Genomic DNA, 14,836 nt, shown 5'->3' on the forward strand with positions numbered 1-14,836 from the left:
ACAGATTGGAACCCGGGCTAGCAGCAATAGGTTGAACAGTACCACAAAGCGCTATAGAGATGAAAAGATTTTATTTTCTTATCAGCTTGCAAGAAGTTCACCTATTTGGTGCCCTTTTCCTAGTCAATTTTCCCTTGTATCCCAGCAAAACAGCGCAGCCCGTGAGGAAATACCTTACCTTATTAGGGAATCTGAGCCCAGAAAGCAGAGGACTCGGCGCCTTAAACTGACAGTCACAGCGGGCACAGGACACTAAAGTTATTTCTGATAAAACAGTAAAGCTATTTCCCTTCTTTTAGTCATTTATCAAATTCATCATTTAAAAAAGGGAAACAGCATCATTACAAAAGCTAAATTGGAAGGCTCTCTGGGAGATAAAAATGCCACTAAAAGCAATAACACAGGTGAGAAATAGAAACTACCACAATCAGGAGTCCCAGGTTATAACCCTGGAACAGTTGGTCTTGCCTTAGAATTCATGGAATCAAGGTTAGATATTCAGTCCTTCTAAGACAGAGACTTAGTTTTTAATAATACCATTAGGCAGGACACATCATCTTTACAAAACAGAGTGGGCTTGAATAGTGCTTTCCAGAGTTTAAAATACTTGTGTTTTGTAAATCAAAGAGACAAGAATGGAGCACATCCAATGCACTTACTGTGATCGTAATCCATAATCACATATTTCAGTGTTATTCCTGCCTAAAAGTTAATCCCACTAATGTGTCTGGGTTTTATACTGTGCTATATAGACTGTCCTAGAAGTTTCCCAAAACAGATGTTTTCTGTGACACTTTTACTGCCCAGAAATTGTTATTTTACCAACACAACACTAAGTGCGTTCCCCTGTATTTAAAGCTTTCCCTTGGTGAACTAACACAGGGGTGAGGCACATTTGTAACACCACTAAAGAGAAAGGCAAGGAGATAAAATTCTTTAATTGGTTATAAACATGTTTCTATTTCTGTTAAGTATGATGTGTCATCTAAAATACACTTTTCATCCAAATTCATTCCCAATTTCTCCTGCTGTGTAACAGCGACGGGAGAAGGCAGGTGTAAGTCAAAACCAGAAGAGCCAGAGATAAGGAAAATCCTCTCTAAAACGTAACGTCGAACCATTTTCTTTAGTCTCCACCATTATCCTTCAAATCCTGCATCCCAAACCAGAGCCACAGATTTGCATCTGCACTGATCGGATCGTATCTGTACCCATTATGGTGTGAACTGTGGGGCTATCCTGAGCAGGGACAGGAGTCGCACTCGATGATCCTTGTGGGTCCCTCCAGCTCAGGACATTCTGTGATTCACTGGCTGCACCTCGAGGGAATTCTCACTGATATTTCGCAGCCGCTGCCTTGCAGGGAGCAGAAAAGCTTTCCCAACGCCAGCCTGACAGCATCTGTCCAACTCTCACAAGCTTTAATTCCCAAGAAACAGAGACTAGACTGCGGCCAACCTTTTTTCCCCACCTCTGGTTCGAGCTCAGGTTTCCCCAGACCGAACAAAACCTCTTTCCTCTCTATATCCTTCCCAGTGACAAAAACCCTCCTAAAGCTGCTTCCCAGAGGCTTTTTCCAGCTGAAGCCTTTGTGCCCTTGAACATTTATTCCACAATAAAACTTTGTCTGCTCTTCCAATTTTCCACAGTGCATCCGAGCATCACAAGGAGAAAAGCGGAGCTGGTTGGTAACAAAACACATGAAGCTTTCCTGACACATCCTATTCCGAGACTGCTCAGCCAAAGCCTCTGGGCTGGTTTCCCACGCTGGTGCTCATAAGTTTCAGCCAAAATAATTTCTCCACTTCTGAGAATGAGAACAACATGTATTTGCTCCTTTTTCAAAAATTGCATCTACCTTTCCTTTGCTAAACTCCAGCGCTGCAGTTTGGAGGAGGGAATTCGAGCAGGGCCTTTCTTGGTTCCTGTGAAAATCTTTCTAATATCGGCCAAGATATAAACACTGGAGGGAAAAAAATAACTGCTCATGTAAAATCAGGAGAGTCTTTGGGGGTCTGCAGCTAAAGCAGGACACTTTAGTGTGTTCAAGTTCACAACTCTGATGGTGGCACCCGTCACTCTAGAATTATTATTATTATTGAAGAATTAATGATTATTAATTGTACTTTCTTCTTGATACCAGAAATTAAAGCAAGGAGCTGCTCCCTGATTCTTGCCAAGCTCATGGCCAGTTAGCAGGACAGAAATCCCTGATTTGGATGTAAAATAAACCAGGGAAGACTGACCAAGTGACACGATGCCAGAGGCATGTGGTAAAGATAATTAACTGGAAACTGGATAAAAACAGGGTCTAACGTATGTGAGCAGCGTAAGAAAACTGGGGACTGCTACCACAGAGCATGTGGGCAAAGGGGCCAAGAGAGCTGGAGGGAAACTACATGGGAACCCATAAGAACATTCTGGGAAGGGTTAGATAAAAGGATTCCTTGTTATTAAGGTGTTGAAAAGCAGCATCATCAACTGTAACAGATTCAGTGACCCTGAGTTTTTGGGCAGGAACACATGGTGGGTTCTTAGCAAGCGCAGTTTACCCATTTACAGGAGCGCTGAGGACTCTGCTCAAGAGTTTTCAGCAGTTTAAGGACTAGACTGTAGGAAACCTCCAAACCTGCAGCCTCAGATACTCTTGAGTCTTAATTTAGCTGATCTGGGACATCTTCCCAGAAGAACAAGACATTCCCAGCAAGTCCAAAAAGCGACTGCTGGAAACAAGGTGTGCCTATTATTATTCTTTTTTACAAAATATCCCTCCTTCAGTCTTACTGTGAGACAGCAGAAATGTCAAAGCAATTCTGTGGATGATAAATGGCTGAATCTTTCAGGCAGGGTAAGTGGAAGATTTAGCGAAGCCGCGTATGGCGATGAGCAGAAACTCCTGTGGGCAGAGCTGGGCTACTCGAAGCAGGTGGGGCTTCCACGGGGGGAATATCCCACATTTCACGTTGCAAAGTGAGCACTGGGAAGGCAAAGGCCGTACTGAAAGATAAGCTTCCATCCCAGCACCGTACGAGTCTCCAGTCCCCACAAGGCTCACCGTGACTTTGCCCCATTTTGACTGAGTATTGCCAAAAGAAAAACTAAAAATATACTTTGAAGAGTGCTACTGAAAATTTTTAGCAAAGAACCAGTTAATTTTCAATCAAATGATGCTTCAATTACTCTACTGAAATGCAAAGTATGAGGGAAGATGACTGTAAATTCTGGCAAAGATTAAATGTCGCACAAGCAGGCTGACCCCAAAGCAACCTTAAATTTGCTGTTTTTCCCAGGTCTTGCACACCATGCTTCAAAAGTTTGGAAATGCGTTTAGCTTTAACACTGTCAAAGTAACTGTCAGGCTCTAATGTGTTTCAGACAAAGACAGACAAAACCAAAAGAAACCAAGACAATTTGGAAGGACTCAATAATATAAGAAAAGAAAGGGCCTCGAAGGATAATGAGACTATTGCAAGAATAGGGGAACAATGAACAATCTCTGGTGTGTTGCACGCCAAGCCAATTTCCCACAAGAAAACAAATCCACGAGGAGACAGGAGTGCAGATTTTAGAAAGACAAGACATACTGTCCAAAATAACGGCGTCAGGGTGGTTCTGAGATACGAGGTCACGCGTCGCCCTCGGGACGACACTCACGCCACGTCTGCTCCAGCCCCTCCAGCTCTCAGAACTGCCCATGCAGCTCTCGAAGAACCAACTTTTGAACTTAGGCCAGTCTGTAAATATTATTCGTCTTTCAGACAAGAAATCAGTAAGCAATTTGCTCTCAGAACCACCTCCTAGTTTGTACTCAGCTCCTGAACCTCTTGTATAAACAAGAGTAAAGCGGTAGAAAACTTCCTGCCACCAACACTCAGGAGTGAAACACCAACTATTTAGATGTATGTTTCCACTTACCCGAGTTTCCTTCACTTCCTCACTTCCATCAACTTCATCATCATCCTAGGACGAAAACCAAACAATATAATTAGGCAGCCTCGGAGACAATAAAATTTTATCACAGGAAGATAATGTATTGCTTATGATTTGATGTTAAAGCTAAGAACATTTCTGTTGGAAGAAATGCCTGTCTAGATGCTTTTGGCTGATTGTCAGATCAGCTTTGGTAACCTCATGGCCATTTAGAAGGTCCTGGTACTGGGGACAGAATTACTTTCTTGAGATATCAGCTGGAATTTGAATGCTTTTGAAGAGTCAGGAAAAGTACTTCCTTAATATACTTAGAACAAATCTGACAGTTGGCAGGACTGCGTGTCTGAAATGTTGACATGATATTGCCGTGCCATCTAGACCGGCCTGGACAAGCTTGAGAAGTGAGCCCATGGGAAGCTCTTGAACGTCAACAAGGCCAAGTGCAAGGTCCTGCACCTGGGTCGGGGCAACCCCCGGTATCAGTCCAGGCTGGGGATGGAGGGATGGAGAGCAGCCCCCAGGAGAAGGACTTGGGGTGCTGGGGATGAGACATTGGCCATGACCCGGCAACATGCGCTGGCAGCCCAGTGCAGTCATATCTTGGGCTGCATCCCCAGCACTGTGGGCAGCAGGTTTGGGGGGGATTCTGCCCCTCTGCCCCGCACTGGTGAGACCCCCCTGCAGTGCTGGGTCCTCAGCACGGGACACACATGGACCTGCTGGAGAGGGGCCAGAGGAGCCCCAGAAATGATCCGAGGCTGGAACAGCTCTGCTGGGAGGACAGGCTGAGAGTGTTGGGGTGTTCAGCTGGAGAAGAGAAGCTCCGGGGAGACCTTAGTGCAGCCTTTCCAGACTTAAAAGGGGCCAATAAGAAAGATGGGGATGGACTTTTCAACAGGGCCTGTTGTGAAAGGACAAGGGGTGATGGTTTTAAACTAAAGGAGGGAGATTCAGGCTGGACATGAGGAAGGAATTGTTGGCCCTGAGGGTGGTGAGAGCCTGGCCCAGGTTGGCCAGAGAGGTGGTGGATGAACCATCCCTGGAGACATCCCAGGCCAGGCTGGACGGGGCTCTGAGCAACCTGAGCTGGTGCAGATGTCCCTGCTCACGGCAGGGGGGGCACTGGGGGAGCTGGGAAGGTCCTTCCAACCCAAACCATTCCGATTCCATCCCAGACAGCTCGCACTTCCACAGCCTCTCTGGAACCCGCTGCCTCTCTGTAACAGGTCCAGGATTTCACGGAGGTAAATGACCTCAGCATCATACCTGACTCTGTAATGAACTCAAGGTATCCTGGAAGTCATACCTATGGTTTTCGTACAGAGAAATAGGAAAATTAACTAAAACTCTGAGAAGCGATTAGCCTTCTGCTCTGAAGCTGGTAATATTGCTGCAATGATCCAGCAGACAACTGGGAAGGTTTTAAACCATTTAACTAAAAAAACAATAAGAAAAAAAATCGCACTTGGCATCAAGTGAAAAAATGTAAGAATAATTTGAAAATAATAAAAAAGGGGTGTTTGCTGCGAGTCTTTCAATAGAAATTCTGAGGTTTCTAGCAGAGCCCTGTTCAACTTGTCTCTAACTCCAAATATTCAACATATCTGCTGTTGCCACAGGGAAGACCACTGGGGTTTTATTTGTTGTGTTGTGCAGGAAGCCTCTCCCCTGAGGCGTATCAGGAACGCTGTATGGCCATCGCTGGGCTGGAATTGTTGCACACTTCTTAATCATGATTTCATAATACTTATTCTCCTGCTGAAAAGGCTGATCTATTTTCCTACCTGAGGCTCTAACCAAGGTTTGGAGGGCTGGATTTCTTCCCTCACAATGAACAAATCCTTTTGAAACCATAACTAAGAGAAACAACCCCAACACAAGCAGCTCTTCTGCATTTATGTTGTGTGTTCTCTGGTGCTGGGCAGGGGATCCAGATGTAGGTTTTATTCCTCATTTTTTTCCTTTTAGGGGGCCTAAATAGCCAAATTTGGGCTTGGAGGAATTTGAAAATACTTCCAGTGGTTCGTGACCTCCTTCTTCCAAATTAACCAGACTTCTCATCTCTCTTCTCCCATGTGGGCTCTTTCACAACTGTGCAAGGATCACACTGATTAACGGCTCAGGGACAGGCTGCCCAGCGCCTGCTGCTTGGGTTCTACAGGGGCCAAACGGGGATGCGATTCCTCTGGAAGTGCCAGTCGGGAACAGAGTTGGAGAGGGAAGGACTAAGGGGAAATCATCTGACTTGGAAAAAAATTTGAAGCTTGGAATGGGAAGGAAATTCATGCTGAATATGACAGAATGAGTTTCTGTTGCCTAAGGAACTCAAACTTACATCTTTTGTTGAGAAAATGATGCCGGTGCCTCTTCGTCTCTCCTTTGGCCGCCGCCTCTCTCGGATCGACTGTTTGTTCAAAGATCTGTCGTCTAAATCCTGATCTTCACACTCTGGCCAAGCAAAGACAGACTACTTTGGTTTCAGTGATTTACATCTCTGCTTTTGCTAAGGTTCTGGAACTCTTTTTAATCTGATCAAGGTCATCTTGGCTTGTGGTATATTAGAAAAGAGTTATTAAACCAAACGAAATGGAATCTCAGTGCCCTACTGCATCTGGTTACTCACTCTCCTCCTTTTATCAGAGCCCAGAGAGGTTGCCCTGGCTCCCAGCTCTCCCCAGAACATCCTGACTTACTCCTGAGGACAAACTGTACAAAGGGAATCGCTCCCCCCAGCTCTAAAACCTAAACGCTCCACGGATCACTATCTCATTTACTTATCCAAAATGGAAAACATCCTTTTATCCCTCTGTTAGACACAATAGGCTGCATCCTACATTAGGATTTCCATTTAAATGAATAACATTTCAGCTCCCCATACTGCTCCCCTCAGAATAACAAGTAAACTTATTCTCTGTGTTTATACACATCAAAAGTTCTAAAACTCATGAAAATCCCTGAGCTTTGACTGTTCTTCATTCTCCTGGGTACATACCATTTTTCTCCATCTCTGTGGCTGCACCTCTGAAGTCTGCTGGATTCACAGAGTCAAGACCTAAATACTTATTTGTTCGAGTCAGGTACGAACTTGTATAGAGCAGAGGTGCTGACGTCGAAGGAGATACAGGTGTCGTAGGTTTGTCTGCTTGTACTGGGCACCTCAATCGTCGATAAACAGTCTATAAACAACAACAAAAAAAAAGACAAAAAGTTAGCGCAAGGACGAGGAACCAGCAGATCTGGGATTTCAGGGAGCTGAGTAATCTTTTAGAGTATAACGTTTTCTTCACTGATGCTTCACTGCTTCACCTCCATCCGCCCGACCAGGGTCATTCCATCAGGCTGGGATGAGTGTTCAAAGCATCGTTGAGCTACCACGTGAGAGACCTTCCCAGTGCTGGGAAGTCTGCAATCGATCTCTTTGTCCCTGTTGCCAATAGCAGGACAAACCAGTTATCAAACAGAAATGATTTAGAGGGAGAAACCAGAAGTGATGGCGGGGGGAGAAAACTGTTCTCTCTGGGTTTCCATTACACACGGAACATCTGTGGAAAAGTGTGAAGATGAAGCCTCAGTGCAGTTTGCACAGCAAGGATGGATCTGGGCCACGTTTCTATCATGAGCCTTCTCATTCCACTTCCTGTGATTTACACAGGTTTATTTTCTGGCACGAGACAGAAAAGTTGAATTCCCAGTGGAGAGCAAAGGAACAGCAAAGCTCTAATACCAACATACCCACCTCCCTCGCGCAGATCCCCGAGGTACCGCTCCTTTCCAGCGAGTCCGCCCCCCTTAAAACAAACAGACATCCCCAGAAGAATTTCCCCTGATCTCAACTATCCTAAGTGGTTTCATTAACTCTGAAAGAAGGGGAAGCGAGGCCGGGAGGATCACCTCCTCGTCGGTATTCCTGCTCCACCGTGCCCGGGTGTCCTGCCGCTCAGCGCTGTCCTCGGCTTGCTCCGCGCTCTCTGCTTTCTCGCTTTGCTGTTCCTGCGCTTGCCGCTCTGCCCGAGAGCGGCTGAAGGTTCGCTCGGCCTCCTGAAGGTCTGTCAGCGTCACACCCTGCGGGGAGCGTCAAAGAGAGAGTTTTTAAATGGATGCACTTAGAATTCAAGTTTTCCAGGTCGGTTTAAAATGCCCAACAGGTTTATACCGGGCCAGGTTAAAGCTTTGTTTTTTGCCAAGAGAAAGATAATTCTGTTGCCTGTAACATATTTCTCAGTGTATCAACCTAATCGCTGACTCAAAACAATGTAAATATACGTGATCTAGCTATAAAATAAAAGGCAGCTACACTGCAGAAATGAGAACTTTGAAATCTAACTTGTGTATGATTGGGGCTGTGTTTTGTAAAACCTGTCTGCAGGAACTTTCGCCAGAACTGCTCCAACACAGGGTGGGGGTAGATAAGCCCCTCATCCTAGAGCAGTAAAACAGAGTAGAATACAGCCCTCCATACATCAGCTGTCTCCATCCCACAGGCAAACATGAGTATTTCCATTCTTTACCTGCGTAGACCTGCGAGTTTGCCGCGCCTGCCTGGACCGTGCCTTCCTCAGCGATTCTGCCTCCTCATCCCGCACCGGAGTCAGATACGACCTGAAAAACAACAAAGGGCAGAAGAGGTTAAAATAAAAACAGATGCTCTGCAAGCTCCTGAGCTATTATTCTGTTTCATATGGACAAATATAATTTCAGCTCCGTCTACCAAGACTATTGTCTTCTGCTTTGCGACAACTTTCCTACGAGCATATGATACACGACCCTAAAGTCTCTAAATAAACTCTTCAGTGTTGGACATGTTCTGTCAGAAAAGGCGCAACTATTTAGGATATTATTTGCTCCATTCCATGTCATTGCATCATTAGGAAAAAACCCCAGAAGCCACCTCTCATTCCGATACAGATCTAAGAACAGAAATCCTGCACTGGCGCATTCCTCAGACCCTCCTTCTTGTCATTATATTCATGATCATATTCCTGCAATCTGCTGTCCTCATCAATATGAAACCCATCACGCTAGAAAATGGCTGAACTGCAGGCACCTTATAAAGACAAAACACCTTGAAAAAAAGCTATGAAATTAAAGAAATGACCTTCACACACTGGAATAAATCAAGTTCCTCAACGCTGAAAAACACGCACTCGAAATCCAGAGCTGGTCACCTCTGGATTTCATTAAACCTTAGAGATTTCAGAAGAATTATTCACATGAAAATATATAAACCAAACTCTCTGCCCTGGCACTCGCTGTGGAGGAACTGGAGGGAACTGGGCAGGGATCGCACAGCCCTGAGTCTGATCTACCTGCTGCTGGAGTGGCTTCCACGCTAGGAAAGATTGATTAGATTGGACTCTTCAGCCTGGCTAATAGGGGATGACTATTAACACTGTCTCGCCGTACAAGGATGAGGGTGCCTGGAATGTTCTTTTGCAGGTCTAGCGCTGCCACAGGTTACAGGGTATCAAAGAGCCAGATTTGTTCAAAGAACAATGAGCCAAGTGAGGGATGAAGCTCTATCAAGGAATACGCCTGGTTCTCCACTACAGAGCACTCTTACAGAAAATGTAATGGCTGAACAGATTTTGCGTCTGATCCACTAAGTTAAGACATTTTTTAGAAAGATTACTAGCTTTGCTGCACGATGACAAAACCTCAAAGAACCGGGAAATCTGGATTGTTCTAAAATCATCTCCCATGATGGCTTTTATCCACCTTCATGATCTTGTGTTCAGCGCTGATTTCGCTGTGCAGCCACACGCAGCCAGAGCTCAGCAGACACACAGCCCTCAGCTGGGGGTTCCTCGGACTGTTTGGATCTTGGGAACAATTTCTTCCCCAAAGGGCTGTGGGGCATTGGAACAGGCTGCCCAGGGCAGTGCTGGACTCACCATCCCTGGAGGGGTTGGACAGACGGAGATGAGATTCTCAGGGCCATGGGGCAGTGCCGGGGTGGGGAACGGTTGGACTTGATGATCTTGAGGGTCTTTTCCAACCAACATGATTCTGTGATTCTATTAACAGGTACATCCATGGGAGCTCATCACTTCGCGCTTGTTCAGGTGTTGGTGGAGCATACGTGAGTCTTCTCACCTAAACTGGTGTACGTATTTGACCTGATAAATCACGCCTTGAACTCTCCTGATCTCCACAGAGCACAAGGAGAGTGCAAAGGATCGATGGAGCTTTCGGGAGGAATCACAGAGTCATTTTGGTTGGAAAAGACCCTCAAGATCATCCAGTGCAACCATAACCCACCCCTGGCACTGCCCCATGTCCCTGAGAACCTCATCTCCGTCTGTTCAACCCCTCCAGGGATGGTGACTCCAGCACTGCCCTGGGCAGGGGGATGGATCGTGCTCTCGGCACTGGCTGCAACGGAGACGTCTGCAGGCTCACCCAGCAGCACCTCCGAGGGACAATCCATCATCTTCAGAAAGAGCCTCCAGCTCACAGCATGTGAACGCGCTGCAGCGAGCTCGCTGCTCCCATTGATTATCCCGACAGACGCGCTGGCTGTGATGGATACGCCAGCACGGGAAGCGCCTACAATTGCGAGGGTTGATTGCCTCCCAAGAGTTTGCTGTTTGGTGAACAAAAAAGCTGCTGTTTGATGAGCGAATACTGTGCAAGCCCCCATTTTGCACACAAGGAGCTCTCTTCTCCTCTTTTTATGCAGTGCATATGTGCTCCCCAGGTAATGGCACATTAAGGAAACAATAAGCATTTTCTGCAGCTTTTGACACCAGTAGAATAGCTGCTATTTGCACAGCATCCAGAAGTAATAAGCCACCTACAGCAAGAACACATTTGCAAAATATACTGGAAATTCAGTTCTGAGCAGTTGTAAAAAAAAAAAAAAAAAAATAGTTCCTGAAACATATAAACCAAGTAAATTTGTAGCTAAGTAAGATGGACGGTTTACTGCAACAGCTTTGAATCGGAGGAATTTACGTGTCGTGGGAGGACACAGGTGGGGAATAAGAGGGAAGATGAGACCGGAGTTTGCCCGAGGAGGAACTCGGCTCACACAACAGCACGTAGGCAGCAGCCACAATGTTCAGGAACATGCCTGGGACAGGGCAGCAGCACCGGATCACGCTACCAGAAAATAATGCCGAACTCCCTGCCACTGGATGCAAGATAGGACAGAAGAGATTTTCAAACCATCTTCAAGACAGGTCAAGAAAATCCGTGCAAACAGGTCAGCGCCCGGAGAGGCAGGTTTACAGGAGCACAGCAAGGCTGCAGGATTTCCCTCGTTCTGGTGCATCGCTACACTTCTGCGGACAGATACAGCAAGAGAAAACACATTTTGTTTCTCTTACCCCGTCATCCTCCCAGACTTTTTTTCCTCTCCCAGAATTTATATAAAAATAGGAATATGCTAAAACATCATCATCAATTTTCAGTGTCCAACCCGTGACAGTGACTTAATCTTCAGACAAGCACATTTTGCAAGTCAGAGCGGCTCGGTTTGCGCTGCAGCCTTTATCGATCGCTAACTTTTGGTTTCTTTCCATTTACACAATTCCCCACTTCTTGGAACTCCGCCAGAGCCGTTTTACAAGCATGAGATAACTGAATTTTCTGAAAGAAGTCAGCAGAGCCGCTGCGCAGTGACAGAGCTGGTTTCTCCAAGCAGCTACGGGCTTTTCCTGCTGATGAAAGACGGCGGTTATGCTGTAAATATTCCAAATGCAAACAGCTGACACCATACCTGCTGGAAATTCCATCACATTTTTGCTCTACTTGGCTTTTTTTTGTGTGTGTTTTGTGGGGTTTTTTTGTTGATTGGGAGAGGCAGGGAGGATAAAGAAAGATTTTACAATTGTAGGTGATGCTTCACTTTACTTGCAAGCTGAATTTTAAGAGACCTGAACGTGCTCAGTGGGATGGAAGGAAAAAAGAATGAACAAATGGACTGCAAGGAGATGCAGCCACAAAGCAAACCGGGCTGGATGGTGGGGAGGGCGACACGCTGCTCTCCAAAGCAGAAAAACTGCAGATCGCAGCAAGCTGCAGGGGACAGGCAGCAAATGGGGTACGACGCCGTCTGGAAACAATCCAGAGAGTTTTTAATTACGTTTTCACCAAACACGTCGCTCGCTAAACTGCAGCATCTATGTCATCCTATTAATTCAAGCAAATACCACATGATCCAAGCAGATCTTCAACGAAATGGTCCTGCGTGTTGGATTTTCTTGCAATGAGCTTTCTCCGAGAAACAGGCGCAATAAGAGCAGCTGTCACGCCAAGTTCAAGGCACGTATAATGCAGAGCAGTTTGGGTTTTTTTTTTCCGCAGAGCTTTGGGTGCAAGCTCAAGCAGCAGAATATAAATTGTTAGAGATGCGTACGTGAGAGTCAGCAAAACACTGCAGAAGTTTATAGTTCCCAGAGACAGAGACAAGTGTGTCCAGCTGCAACGAGACAGCGACAAGCTCTGGGTTCGTGCATTAGAAAGAAAGAAGCTGGGAACTGAGTGATGAATCTGGCTCCCGCTTAATTCTTCCTGTTTTCAAGAAAACATCTATTTTCTCTGTTAACTCTTTTAATCAGGGCAGTGGGACACAAAGATGGATCCCAACTACTCATCAGCAGCTTAAGGCAATAGGAGCTGCAATAAAATCCGAATAGAAGGGGAAATTCTAAACAGGGCAACAGTAAAGCCAGCACAAGCTGGGAAACCAAGAATACAAGAGCAAATCTATATGTTAGAGAAAAGAAAGAAAAGAACATATGCAGAGAGAAATCCCTCCCAAGTAAAAGGTAAATGATGCAGAAAAAGAAATTACAATCCGATGTTAATTGGTGCATAAATAACAAGAAAATATGATTAATTTCTCCAAGAAACACAGAAACTTCTGATAACATTTTTACACCGCTGGTCTCCTTTCCCACCTGAACTCCTTGTGGCACTTACAGACGGAAGCGTTTGTGCAAACACCAGAGTCCTCTGGCAGAACCGCATCCCCGGTCCCAGAGGGAACCCCGAGAACCTGCACGACTCACCCAAGTTTCATATTTTCCCTCTTTGGTGCCCCAGAACTGGGAAAGCACCCACCTGAAAGACACTCACCTACACGTGTCAAAACTTGGCAACACATTTGGAAGCTAAATGTTCATTAAACGCTAGAGCTGCCCTCTTCTCAAAGCAGATTCGGACTTTTGGTTCCTCCAGCTCTGGGTGATACGGGCAGAGGGACCGGGCACAGGTTTGGTTTCCTGCACACAACAAAGCTGGTCCAGCACATGGATACACACACAGATAGTCAGACTCTAAAATGTTGGCAATGGCTTTTCTTAAGAGCACAATATCACTGTTCTAAACACCGCAGATGTAAAAAACCCCTTTATCGCGCATCTATCTCTAACGCAGGCATGCATATTTACGTGGGTGTATCAATACATATACGCAAACATACACTTAAAAAAATGATGGGGAAAAAAAAAAGCCCAGGAGGAGCGTTAAGTACTGAGACTGTTGCCCTGCAAACCATCGGAAAAGTACAGCATCCCAGCGATGCATTCCTACAGGCTGGAAATTTGCCATTAGCTCCGAAACTATCTATAAGCTGAGGGAGGGAAGAGAAGTAAGTGGAAGTTTTGCAGGCAACAAAGCTGTCAGCAGTTCCCAAAATACAATTCCTTAAGTTAGATAATAAAGAACGTACTCAGCAGCGAGTCAATAACTGACAATTGCATGGAAACAGTCAGAAAAAGAAACTTCTCTGCTCCCTCAACCAAGCAACAGGTTTCAGCTCTTCAATATATTTATCCCGGTGCTAACGCACTCTGTGCCTCAGCCCAAAGCAACCGAAAATGTTCAATTTTCATGAAAAGCTGGCTGACTATAATTTGAGACGACCATTCAGCAGGCAGGAGAGAAGAATAACCCAGAGTCTGCAAGTACTGGAGCTGGAAAGGGGAGAGGCAGCCAGACGAGGCTGAGTTATTTAACAAGCTGAGGACAGCGGGATAACAAGATAACGGGATCACACTCTTATAAAGCATCTCACAGCTGGCTCAAAAAGCCTCGCCTGAGTATTCCCCATTTTCAGGCCTTTGCTTTTCTCTCTCAAGTTAGTCCTGGCTGTTATGAGCTGTTTCAATCTGGACTGTGAATTCTCAGCTCGTGCGAGTTGAAATGTCTGAATTTCAATCATCTGTTTACAGTATGACTAGCAGGTTAAAAAGCAGAAGATGAAATTCTTTATTTGCAACAGCTTTGCTTTGCTCAACACGTTCAGGTGCTGATCCGAGAGATTAAGAGGCTTGTGATCTTTGTCACTTGTTAATCAAAACAACAAGTCCCCTTTATCCCTCCTGAAAAATGACGCTTTGATGTGCTGTTTACAATGGGCTGAGGTTACACGGATGGCAGCTGATGCTCTAAGAATACGTCCCGTGTACAGAGTTGGGTTATGGCTGGACTCGATGATCCTGAGGGTCTCTTCCAACTGAAGTGATTCTACGATTCTATCACGGTAAAAAGCAGGAAAGACAACAAACATCCCAGTGATCAGATTCTTAAACTGGCTTCCTCATCTGAAGCAGGTTTGATGTCACTGTCAGCCTAGACCTTTACAGTTTTTCCAGAAAAAGGGGAAATGTATTTATTTAAAAAAGAAACAAAAAAAACCCCGGGATTTTTTTTCTGCAAGATTCCTGCAAACAGAAACCAAAGCAAGGGAGCAAAACTCCCTACCGAACTTCCCCGTAGTTACTGAATGCATCAGTTGTGACTGTCACCAGTGCAAAGCTTTCCAGGCTGGAATATTCTGAGATGGGTTTGTGTTCAGCCCAGGACACGAGGTGTTGATATCCAGCGCTGTCTGCAGTGCCCAGAGGCTGAACCTTCGCATTAAAAATGCTGCATGAAACGGAGCGGGATGAAACTCCGA

General features: G+C 45.5%; 1 protein-coding gene across 6 annotated transcripts in view; it reads right to left on the reverse strand.

Annotated features, from left to right (window-relative positions):
- The window catches only part of PPP1R12B (protein phosphatase 1 regulatory subunit 12B), a 122,393-nt gene that overhangs the window by 40,506 nt on the left and 67,051 nt on the right, over window positions 1-14,836 (reverse strand). For all 6 annotated transcript variants that reach the window (XM_065649324.1, XM_065649322.1, XM_065649325.1 and 3 more), the window contains 5 exons: window positions 8,439-8,529; window positions 7,822-7,992; window positions 6,923-7,106; window positions 6,266-6,378; window positions 3,916-3,960 (listed from right to left, as the gene is read on the reverse strand). In XM_065649324.1, coding sequence (XP_065505396.1) covers window positions 3,916-3,960; window positions 6,266-6,378; window positions 6,923-7,106; window positions 7,822-7,992; window positions 8,439-8,529 — 604 coding nt within the window. The remainder of the gene's footprint in view (window positions 1-3,915; window positions 3,961-6,265; window positions 6,379-6,922; window positions 7,107-7,821; window positions 7,993-8,438; window positions 8,530-14,836) is intronic.

Source organism: Caloenas nicobarica, chromosome 21 (assembly GCF_036013445.1).
Source record: "Caloenas nicobarica isolate bCalNic1 chromosome 21, bCalNic1.hap1, whole genome shotgun sequence".
Lineage (NCBI taxonomy): Eukaryota > Metazoa > Chordata > Aves > Columbiformes > Columbidae > Caloenas > Caloenas nicobarica.